This window comes from Malus domestica, chromosome 06 (genome assembly GCF_042453785.1).
Source record: "Malus domestica chromosome 06, GDT2T_hap1".
Lineage (NCBI taxonomy): Eukaryota > Viridiplantae > Streptophyta > Magnoliopsida > Rosales > Rosaceae > Malus > Malus domestica.
Genome location: NC_091666.1, coordinates 20,586,163 through 20,598,772, shown reverse-complemented (window position 1 = coordinate 20,598,772; position 12,610 = coordinate 20,586,163). Strand labels below are relative to the sequence as shown.

The 12,610-nt window shown below is 35.1% G+C and overlaps 1 protein-coding gene across 1 annotated transcript; it reads right to left on the bottom strand.

The window, feature by feature from the left end:
• Positions 1–1,337: 1,337 nt before the first annotated feature.
• Positions 1,338–2,701, bottom strand: LOC139196859 (uncharacterized). Its single transcript, XM_070823206.1, has 3 exons — positions 2,108–2,701; positions 1,660–1,723; positions 1,338–1,372 (listed from the first exon to the last, which is right to left on the bottom strand). Exons 1-3 carry the CDS (start codon positions 2,699–2,701, stop codon positions 1,338–1,340), a joined length of 693 nt encoding a protein of 230 aa, XP_070679307.1.
• Between the last annotated feature and the right edge of the window lie 9,909 nt (positions 2,702–12,610).

Here is a 12,610-nt window from a genome sequence, read left to right as displayed (position 1 = left end):
GTGACCAAACAACGAAGACGATGAAGAACTTGGTTGGGTAAGCTTGAGAGTGGAGTAAACATAGTTGCACAACTTGGGTGGTGGAGAAAAATGACAGCTGGAGTGACGGAGCACCAGGGCGAAAGCAAGGGAAGGCACGACAGGTGTTGACAGGGGAAGGTCAGGAGCTAAAAGGGTAGGTAGTGTTGTATCGTCCGCAAAAACAAGAAAAATGGGCGTGGTAGGCGCTGCATCGTCTGAATGAGGAAATGCAAGTGGATCCATAGGTGGAGTATGGGCAAGAGGGTTAGGTGGGTGGATGACAGAGGGTGACATAGGGTCAGGAAGGTGAGGGAGAAAAAGTGGGGTAGGGTGAGACACAGGTTGAGGTGAAGTTGGAGAGGGTGAGGTTTGATATGGAAATATAGTTTCATGGAAGACAACATCACGACTTGAAAAGATTTGGTGAGTGGTGAGATTGTATGATTTGTATGCCTTCTGACCAATTGGATATCCTGTAAAAATGCATTTGTGTGCACATGGAGAAAATTTGTGAGAAACATGTATATCAATGGCAAAATCGACGCAACCAAAAACTCTAAGGTGTGAAAAAGTGGGTGGTTTGGAATATAAACGTTCAAAAGGTGTTTTATTGGAAAGAATGGGTGTGGGAAGACGGTTAATGAGATGAACGGCAGTGAGCACACATTCACCCCAAAAATGGAGGGGAAGATTAGCTTGAAAACGCAAAGCACGAGCTATTTCAAGTATATGTCGATGCTTGCGTTCTACGACCCCATTTTGTTGAGGCGTATAAACGCAAGAATGTTGGTAAATGACTCCATGATCTTTAAAGAAATCACGAAGGGAAAAAAAATTCCCTACCATTGTCGACACGTATTTGGTGAATAGAAGTATTAAATTAAGTTTTGACAAAAAAGAAAAAATCCTTAAGGATAGGTTGTGTTTCATTTTTGTATTGCATAAGAAAAATCCATGTAAAGCGAGAATAATTGTCTACAATGGTTAAGAAATATTTGGCTCTAGAAGTAGAGGCAACTTTAAAGGGTCCCCAAATGTCACAATGAATCAAAGAAAACGATTTTATAGATGAAATGGAACTGACACCAAATGGTAATCTACTTTGCTTAGCTAATGGATAAATATCGCAAGCATTATTGGACACGAAAGGGAAATGCAAAAAATGTTTTGACATGAAATCTAATCTAAGGGCTAACAAGTGACCCAAACGCTGATGCCATAACTCCGTAGGTGAGAGCACAAGGTTACAGAACCGCCGAGGATGCTCAGACTTCGTAGGAGCCAAGGCCACCAAGTGGTACAACCCTCATCTTTGCTTACCCAAACCAATCACTGTCTTCGTCGTTAGGTCCTGTATAACACACCAAGAAGGAAAAAAGGTTACAAAACAATTTAATCCACTTGTAATACGACTTATTGACATCAAATCTACTTTAAAGGTAGGCACATCTTGTAATTTAAAAGTAGAACTCAAATGGAAGTGACCAATAGAGAGTATGCGGGCTTGCTCTCCACTGGGCAGGCAACAAAATAGGATACATTTTCTTATTTTTAACAATTCTGGTGAAGAAATGATATGATCCGTTGCACCACTATTGATTATCCATCGATAGAGATACAAAGGTGATTTCGACAAACCTGTATGAGCTGCGTTGACCTGTGGCTGTGCATCACTACCCTGGCCATTCATAATTTGAAGAATCTAATGAAATTGGACGTCAGAAAGCCCAAACATGACAGACTACATCTTCTCCTTGGTAGCTGTATTTTCCGAGATTTAATTAGCCAAGGAAGAACTCCATTCCTTCTTAGGACGGTGGTTCCCTTTTTGTGGCTTAACCTTACGCAAACAGTGGCCTGGTGGATATCCATGAAGTTGATAACATGTATCAACGGTATGGTTGTCTTGATCACAATGAGTGCAATGCAAAGGTTTCTGATTAGAAGACTTCAAACTACTTTGACGCATAGCCATGACTGCTGTATCTATAGTAAATCGAGAAGAAGCAAGGCTTCTTTGCTTCTCTTCCTAGGAAAGTGATGCATAGGCCTAACGAACCGTAGGTAAGGGATTCATCAACAGGACCTGCCCTCGAATGGCACTATAGGAGTCATTAAGTCCCATAAGAAATTGCATCAACTTGTTCCTCTCATTCTGTGCTCCACAAGTGCAAGAAACAGAGTCACTGTAGGACAACAACTCATCCCACAAACTCTTCATCTTCATGTAATACGCAGCAATGGAGAGTTGATCTTGTGTAAGTGAAGGAATGTCCCGTTGTAGATGGAAAATATGGGGAGCATTACTTTGACAATATCGCTCATGTAATTCCTCCCAAATCGCATGAGCATCAGTCATATAAAGGATGCTGTCAGAAATATTTGAGTCAATGGAATTAATAATCCATACAACGATCATGTCGTTGCATCTCTGCCACAAAGCATGATCGTTCGGCTTGATCTTGACGGAAGGTTGCGTGACAGTGCCATCAACAAAACCAAGTTTTTTTTTTGCACTCAACGAGATCTTCATAGCACGAGACCAGGTCAAATAATTATCCCCATTCAGGGGCTTCGAAACCAACATCATGGCTGGATGATCAGAATGATGGATGAATAATGGGTTGGAAACATCAGCCTTAGCATAGGAGCTGCTTCCAGAAATCGCGTCAGTGGCCATGGCAGATGACATAAAAAGGGCTATGTGAAAATAGCAAAACAAAAGGCAGCGGAAGGAACTAGGTTTTCAGCCTAGCCCTCTATACCATATAAAGAATCGTGCAAAGAATATTTGCAGAAGTTATTTTCTTCAATTGATACTAAGAGACCTTATACAATGGGAATCCTTACCAGGGAAGTAACCTAGCCTACATTCTAGGATTACAAATATTCACAAATCAATTACAAATAAATTAAAAAATAGTTTCCTAAAACTAAGTCAAGATATCAGGAACGATATCATTGACTTCTCAACACTAGGGAAACATTTCCACTTAATTAAGATCTATATCTTTCCAATAAGTAATCAAATTTCTTAATCCAGTTGGTTAACTTGATCAATGGCTAAGTAAAGTCCCCTTTCAAACAATTATAGATAACCAAGAAGAAATGTAAGGAAAAATGTTAAGCATGTGTGTCATTATATATGTTACCTATCGGACATTGGTGAGACGTAAAGCATTACCCTTTTGTCTGCCCATTTGAGGGTGTTAATAACATACCTCACTCTTCTCGCAATTCATTTTTCTTTACCTACCAAATGAAAGGATGATTATCAAGTGCGCAACAAGGGCGAATAATCTTCTCAAATTTCTTATTCTACGCAAATTTCAACCAATAACTAAATCCCAAATTTCATCATTTAGAAATTCGCCTTGACCAAAGTTGACAGAAATGCCCGCAATCTTTGCTCATGTAGAATTTCTAAGGACACGGCCAGCACCAATGAAATGGCCACCCCTTTACGACACTTACCGAAATTAAGTTTAAATTAGTAGTAGGCTACCGTTTGGTACGTGGAACGGGATGGAACAAAGTGGGACGAGGCGTTCCGTCTCACGTTTGGTGCGCCTAAAACGGGTGGAACGCATTGTTCCATGGGACAAATTTTGGGTGAATTCTTGTTCTGCCTCACCCTCCTGGAACGACTCGTTCCACATCCGTGGAACACAAAATTATAACCTCTCCGTCTCCTTCTTCTTCCTCCTTGTTTCCATCCGAGGGCATCTTTACTACCTCTCCGTTCCGTCCCGTCCTATCCCATCACGTCCCGTCCCATTCCGTTTTGTCCCGTCCCGTCTGCATACCAAACGATACCAACATACGTTCATTAACATTTTGTGGTTAATATGTTTCATGTGACTAATTTTTCTTGTTGTTGCCTTTATTCGATGTTTTGCAATTGTTTTGGTTTCTGGAAAAGAGTCCAATTACACTCACTATGATTATCCAACCTCCACTGTAATTGCCCCATTTTCATCGGGGAGATTTGGTCCTAAATAAATTGAAGATGGAAAAGCAAGTTTTCTTTTACAATATTATATTTTATGTAGGAAAATATTAGGAAACCATATTTTGTAAATTACATGATGTAGTGACCGATGATTGGATTCTATCTTTAATAATTTAAAGAATGACTCTAACCATCAACGGGCACATCATGTGATCTACAAAATATATTCTATAAAAATAATCTCTCTAACATTAATACTCTTTTCTAAAATAGCACAATGCTATTATACTAAATAATTATGTCACACCGTCCACTTTATCAGATTAATGATAACTTGACACATTTTTTGGTGCTGATTAGTATGGTTGATGCTCAATGTCCAGTTATCAACTACTTTCCCCACTAACCACACCAACCATATGTATCCCTATCGTTTGATGAGAAACTGAGAAGCTGCCATGGTTTCTTCACGGGCATTATCTTTCGGAGTTCAGAATCCGGGGCCGGCCAGCGTCCGTATGCCTGCAATAGTTCTTATGTGCAAATATCCAAAGATCCAAAGATCCCATTTGTTAATTCTCATTTATCTTTTGTTTTGGATTCAAGTTGTGGAATAGAATGTGGTCCTTTTACGGTAAAAGTCAAATGCAAGTAGTAGTGCTACTACAAGAAAATGCAGGAAACAGATATATTTGAATGCAGATGGAATTCAAACGGTTGGTGGGAGCTATATATTAACTGAAAAATCAAAATAGAAAAAGCAACATAAATATGTAACACTCTAGAAACGTATACTGTCGATTTGCCCTAGCAAACAATGGAATTCGGTCTTGTAAGACTTAGGGTTTCGAGTTTTGAATCTCGGTTTTGCTGTACTTTTTAAACAAGGTATTAATTTTGAAGCTAAGTAAAAGTTGGGGGTTCAAATCCACAAATGTTGGATTTTGTTATCTATCATGTTGTTCCTGTACCATTCGTTCTACATCATTTCCACCTGAAATCAACAAAATGAGCACCATGTCATGGACGGAGTCACTGAGTTGGTTTAGGTTAGGAAAACGACAACCATTTGAGTTACAACAGCCATTTGATTTGACTGAGTTAAGTAGTACTTACCCCTTCTGGTCCGTCTTTCCCTACTAGCTAGTCTATTTTATAATTAAAAAGTGATCAATAATCTCAATGACATAAACGGTAAGCTTTAGTTAACTAGTTTTATATTGTAAATTACATTTTACTGCAGTAATGAAAATCAATCATACTTATATCTTCGTGTAGATTCAATCTCCATCGATTTTTCTATTTTTTAATAACTAACTTTTTAATAACTAACGCTATCGTTTTATTAGTTTTATTTTTCAAATGTTACTTCTAATAACCTATACTAATACAAACAGTTTGTGAGCTAAACTCAATAAAGGGTGATAGCTGATTTACCCAAGAGGTTAAGGGAGAAGACTTAAGATCTTCCGCACATACCCACAACCAGCAAATCTTAACCCTTTTTTATTCTTTTTTTTTTTATTTTATAACTTTTTATAGAAATATAGTTAGCTTGTTAAAACCCCTTTAAAAGAAGTATCAAACAATTAAGAAGTTAATCCTAAATTGAAGTTCACTTACTTCAAGTATTAAAATTAGAATTTAGATGAACCTAGCAACTCTCTACAGTTCATAGATTCTAATGTCCGATACAAGCAACCCCAACAATTGCTTTTATTTTACATCATCTACCTGTTTCAGTAATCAAGATCCTACTGGATTAGGTATTCAAAAATAATTGAGTCAACCATTAATGTTTCATTATATATAAAAATCTACATTGTCCATGAAATTATGACATTAAAGTTTAAGGGAAAATTTTATATGATAGCAATATAGTCAGCGATGCTCTATGGCATAGAATATTGGGCGATTAAAAAGCAACACGTACAAAAAATGAGTGTAGTAGAGTTGAGAATGTTTTTTTGGATGCGTGAGCACACGAAAATGATAGGATTAAGAACAAGAATATCCGAGGTAAAGTGAGAGTGACTGCAATTGAAGATAAGATAGAGAAACTCGGTTAAGATGGTTTGAACACGTGAACCAAAGACTTATCAATGCTCTGGTTAGAAGATACGACTATGATACGGAGACTCTGGTCAAAAGAAGTAGATGAATACCTAGGGAAGACTTTGAAAGAGACTATAAGAAAAGATATGGGGTACTTGGAGCTAACGAAGACTTGGCGCAAATCCGAACACAATGACGTTCCAAGATTCTTAAAGTCTACCCCACTTAGCAGAATAAGGCTTAATCGTTGTTGTTATACATTATGAAAAAATATAAATTTAAACCACATAAAAAGATGTCACTAAACTATAGAGATGCAATAAACTATTAGTTTTCATTTGGTTAAAAAAATTGTGAGTTTTCATTTGTATTTGATGAATTTAAGAAAATGGTCAAATACAATGTTAGCATAAATCGTAAAAGTATTAGTTATTCTTGACAGGGTAAAAGTATTAGTTGCAATGTATTTGATGATAAGATACAATATAACATTATGGACTCAAATTAATTAAACTAAGTACAAATCATTTGAACTCTATGCATCCCTCTTTTTACTTATTTTATAAATAAAAAAAATTTAAAAAAAACTTGGCACCTTTCGATATATGTGTCTTTTTTTTAACAAACGATAGAACATCTGCAATAAATTGTAAGAAGGGAGTTTTGAACATGAGACCTCAGATATAATGATGAATGATCTTAATCAACTGAGTTACAAACCACTTGCTTTTATATATTTTATCTCCTTTTTGTACTTTTAATGAGTTAATGTGTAAATTTGTAATGGTTGGATTCTATTTTTAATGATTTAAAGAATGACTCTAACCATCAAATGACACATCATGTGATCTACAAAATACAGTTTATAAAAATAATCTCTCTAACATTAATACTCTTTTCTAAAATAGCACACATGCTATTATACTAAATAATTATGTCACACCGTCCACTTTATCAGATTAATGATAACTTGACACATTTTTTTAGTGCTGATTAGTATGGTTGATGCTTAATGTCCAGATATCAACTACTTTCCCCACTAACCACACCAACCATATGTATCCCTATCGTTTGATGAGAAACTAAGAAGCTGCCATGGTTTCTTCACTGGCATTGTCTTCGGAGTTCAGAATCCGGGGCCGGCCAGCGTCCGTATGCCTGCAATAGTTTTTATGTGAACCAGATGTTAGCCTGCACAAATTTTGTTGTTATTATTTTTTGGTTTTGGGTTTTGGTTTCTGACCATATATGGTCCAGACTCGAGACAGAACTCATGGCTAGCAATAGAGATATGTAAAAGATTCATAGCTTTCCTTTGTCCCAACTGATACAACACAGTAGCCTTCAATTAACCGTATCGGAATATATAATTAGCCCGACTGACAATAGTCCTAGCAAATATCACACTCAAGGGGCAAGATCCAAAGATCCTATTTGTTAATTCTCATCTCTCTTTTGCTTTGGATTCCATATGTATCCCTATCGTTTGATGAGAAACTGAGAAGCTGCCATGGTTTCTTCACGGGCATTGTCTTTCGGAGTTCAGAATCCGGGGCCGGCCAGCGTCCGTATGCCTGCAATAGTTCTTATGTGCAAATATCCAAATATCCAAAGATCCTATTTGTTAATTCTCATTTATCTTTTGTTTTGGATTCAAGTTGTGGAATAGAATGTGGCCCTTTTAGGGTAAAAGTCAAATGCAACTAGTAGTGCTACTACAAGAAAATGCAGGAAACAGATATATTTGAATGCAGATGGAATTCAAGCGGTTGGTGGGAGCTATATATTAACTGAAGGAATCAAAATAGAAAAAGCAACAAATATATGTAAGACTCTAGAAAGGTATACTGTCGATTTGCCCTAGCAAACAATGGAATTTGGCCTTTAGTATTTAGGGTTTAGAGTTTAGGGTTTCGGCCGTTCTTTTTAAACAACGTATTAATTATGAAGCTAAATCAAAGTTGAGAGTTCAAATCCACAAATGGTGGATGTTGTTATTCTATTCGTTCTACATTATTGCCACCTGAAATCAACAAAATGTGCACAATGTTATGGACTGAATCACTGAGTTGGTTTAGGTTTAGGAAAACGACAACCATTTGATTTACGACAGCCATTTGATTTGACTGAGTTAAGTAGTGCTTGCCCTTTTTGGTCGGAAAGGGATCCTCCTCTTCCACCAAATCCACCAATCTGGGCCTTTAAAATTTGATCCAATGGCTAAAAGCAGGGGGATCCTTTAAAAGTTATAATAACTTTAGCCGTTTGATCAAATTTCAAGAGTCCGGATTGGTTGATTTGGTGGAAGGGATTCAGAGAGGATCCCTTTCCCTTCTGGTCTTTCCCGAGTAGCTAGTCTATTTTATAATTAAAAAATGGTAAATAATCTCAATGACATACACGGTAAGCTTTAAGTAACTAGTTTTATATTGTAAGTAGCGTTTTACCGCGATAATGAAAATTAATTATGTTTGTATTTTGGTGCGGATTCAATCTCCGTCCATTTTATCTCATTCTAACAACTAACTATTTAACTAATCAACACTATTGTTCTACTAGTTTTATTTCAAATGTTACTTCTAATAACCTATACTAATACAAACAGTTTGTGAGCTAAACTCAATGAAGGGTGATAGCTGGTTTACCCAAGAGGTTAAGGGGGAAGACTTAAGGCCATCTCCAACCGAATAAGGGCCAGAGGGCTCTCTTTAGCCCTATAGCCCTCCAAGATTTTAATGAACAATGTCAGCCCATATTCTTACCATCTCCAACCGAGGGGGCCCAAGGGCCATAAGCCAAACATAGCTCTGTGACAAAAATCCATCCCCAACTGAGGCACTACTACAATATTAGCTTTAGGTGGCGGATGATGGTAGCGGATATTAGAAAAATCTTGTCAGATAAATTATATTTGACACATCATTTAATTAGTGGTGAATATTAGAAAAATCATGTCAGTTATATCCGACATAAAGTCCTAGCGGATATCAAAAAAATCATGTCGGTTATAACCAAGGTCTAAAATATCGATATTATTCCGATATTTCCATCGAAATTTCCGTGTTTTTGGAGTACTGATATTTTCGATGTCATCGATATTTTAGACTTTGATAGGAACTCTATGTGGTACTATGTCACTCATGTATCTTACCATGCAATGTATGAAGTGTAAAATATTGTTCTAATTCATTATATATAAATGATTATGGTGTGTCTAAACTTGTTTCATTAATTACTACATATTTTCTACACTCACAATGTTTGCCAGCTCGTTATATAATCAACTTAAATTAGTTAAATCCATCATGCAATGCATTTCCTTCCAATTTTTTTGTGATAAACTAATAGATAATTGACTAAATAAACATCCTGTAAAGTTTTAATAAAAATTTCCAAGTTTTTCTTCGATATCGATAATATCCCGATATTTCCATCTAAATTTCCATGTTTTTGGACTACCGATATTTCCTATATCATCGATATTTTATACCTTGGTTATAACCGACAATATTTTTGTATCGTTTTTAAAAATATTTTTGACAGATTATGGCTGTTTTTAAGTTAATGGTGGCGGTTATAACTGACAGAAATTGACTATTTTATTGTTTTACTTTCTGGCGGTTATTATTTTAGTATTCTAACAGTTATAACCGACAAAAATGAAAATTTTATTATTTTAAAATGTTATATTGATTAAAAATAAATAAATGAACACATATTTTGAATATTGTTTTTTCACTCATGACCCTAAAGTCTAATGAACCAAACTCCCACGAGCCATAAATTTTCTGAGAGAATAATAACAACAGACTACAATCTAAAGCTCTATCATATTTGTAATAAGGATTATGCTCCCTCATGGGCAAGCAACAAGATACAAAGAAATTCAAACAATTTTTTTCAATGCGTCACAAAGCACATTGTCTGGCACGTAAACACACATGAACATCTGTTGTACTCTATCATGTCTGATTTTATTATTTTAAAATGTTATATTGATTAAAAATAAATAAATAAATAAACACATGTTTTAAATATATTTTTTTTTCACTCATGGCCCGGTCGGATATAACCGACACGAACAAAGCAAAATTTTGGATCGCCGCCAAAATAAGCTCTAAATGTTTTTTTTTTTGCGATTTTTTACTCATGCTATCTCGGAGAATATACAAACATATTTGATGGTTGGATCGTTGAAACTAATTTCGTAGAATGCATATCCTATCAAATTGATAGATTTAACAAACACTTAAGAGTTAATGTTATACTTCCATTAAGTATAAAATAAGAATTATCCACTAGTGTAAATATTTTAAATTGAAGATCGAATTCATTCATTGCATTCTTATAGGATCGAGGAGTGTAACTGCAAACAAGTTTGACGGTATAACCGTCGAAAACTTTTGTTTTGTTACCTAATCTCGGAATGTTTGTTTTTTATGATTTTTTACATATGTGATCTCGGAGTGTGTACAAACAAGTTTGACGGTTAGATCATTGAAAAAAGTTTCGTAGAATGTGTATCGATTCAAAACGGTAGATTAAATAAATACTTAAGAGTTAATGTTATACTTCCATTAAGTATAAAATAAGACTTTGTGGTATCTACTAGTGTAAATACTTTAAATTGAAGATTAAATTTATTCATTGCATTCTTATAGGGTCGAGGAGTGTAGCTGTAAAAAATCATTAAAATCAGAGTTAAAATAACCATTAAATTGTGATTTTTCATTTATAACTGTCGAAAACTTTTGTTCCGTTACCTAATCTCTAAATGTTTGTCTTTTACGATTTTTTACGTATGTAATCTCGGAGTGTGTCCAAATAATTTTGATGGTTGGATAGTTGAAAAAGTTTCGTAGAATGCATATCGTGTCAAAATGGTAGATAAAACAAACACTTAGAGTTAATATTATACTTCCATTAAGTATAAAATAAGATTTTGTGGTATCCACTAGTGTAAATATTTTAAATTGAAGATCGAATTCGCTCATTGCATTCTTATAGGGTCGAGAAGTGTAGTTGTAAAAAAATCATCAAAATCGGAGCTAATATAACTGTTAAATTGTGATTTTTCGTTTATAACCGTCGAAAACTTTTGTTCTGTTACCTAATCTCTGAATCATTTTTTAACGATTTTTTACGTATGCGATCTTATAGTATCTACAAATAAGTTTGACGGTTAGATCATTAAAACTAGTTTCGTAGAATGCATATCTCCGTTAAATTTGCCTAAATTTTGAAGTGGGAAAAATAATTTGTGCTAAATGTTTATTTATGTTTTTCAAGTATTGATTAGACAATATTTAGTTTGTGTGATGACATTTTTATTGTACAATTATCTTTTTGTTTCTTCATTGCATATTTTACATGGGTTATTATCTATTAAACCAAACAATTATATATTTAATTTTTAAAAACATATTCTATTTAAATACATATTATTTATTTATTTATTAAATCAAACAATTATTATTTTATTTTTTTAAATCGTAACAAAATTTTGGGGGGAATTTAAAATTTTGGGAGGGAATTTTGGTGGGAATTTTGCCACCATTTTGTTTCTGTCAGTTATAACCGACAGAAATGAAAATTTTATGTCGGTTTATATTTTTAAAAAAAAATTATGTCGGTTTTAACTGACAGTAATGAATTTTTTTTCAAAATAAAACCCATCCATCTCTTGCTTGCGTCGATGCCTTCTCCCTTCCCCCTTTTCTCCTCTCCTCATTTCCTTCTCCTTCTCTTCTCTCCTCGTTTACTTCCGATTCAACACTCGCAACTGAGAACCTCCAGGCCGCTCCTCCGCAAGTTTTTTCGAATTGTTGTACGTCGGCCTTCGCCATTGACTTATCCCTCAAGACCTCACCATCAGGTATTCAAGGTATAGATGTGTATTAATCCCAAGCAAATCATCCCCACATCACCCTTTTCTCAACCCACTGCAAGATATTTTCATAGCTTTCGTTTTTTTTTTTTTTTTTTTTTGTGGTTGGGGGGGGTGCATCCTCTATCTCTTCAAAATTAACAAATTCCATCACTTGGGTCAGAATCAAGATATAAAGATGGTGGGAAATGGAGGAAACCCGATGCAAAATAAGGAAATTTGGGTCTGCTCTTTCAATGCCTCAGAGAAATTTAGTTGAATTTATCTGTGAAATTGTTGTTTTTTATTCCTAATGTGCTATTGAAAGCTCTGGAGGCAGAGCACCCAATAATCGACTCCAATTTCCAAACCAACACAAAGTCATCTTCTCTGCAGGTTCTTCTCTACCAGGTCAGCATCTATGCATTACAATAATATACTAACTATGTATGTATGTATGTATACGTCTGAAAGTTTGTTTCTTTATTTCGCTTCATCAGGTGCTTAGAGTTTTGAATTTCATGTTTTATTATTTGTACCACTTGGGTTATTTGGTATCTGATTGGTTGATTATGTTTGTGAACTTTTTGGGTTTATAGGGTTTTTAGTTCTTGGTTGTTTCTTTTGAGCAAGATTTGAAGTTTTGTTTCTCTTCTAGCAATTAACGATGTTTGGTTATTTGATATTTGTAGAGAAGTGGGCTTAATTTGAAAAGA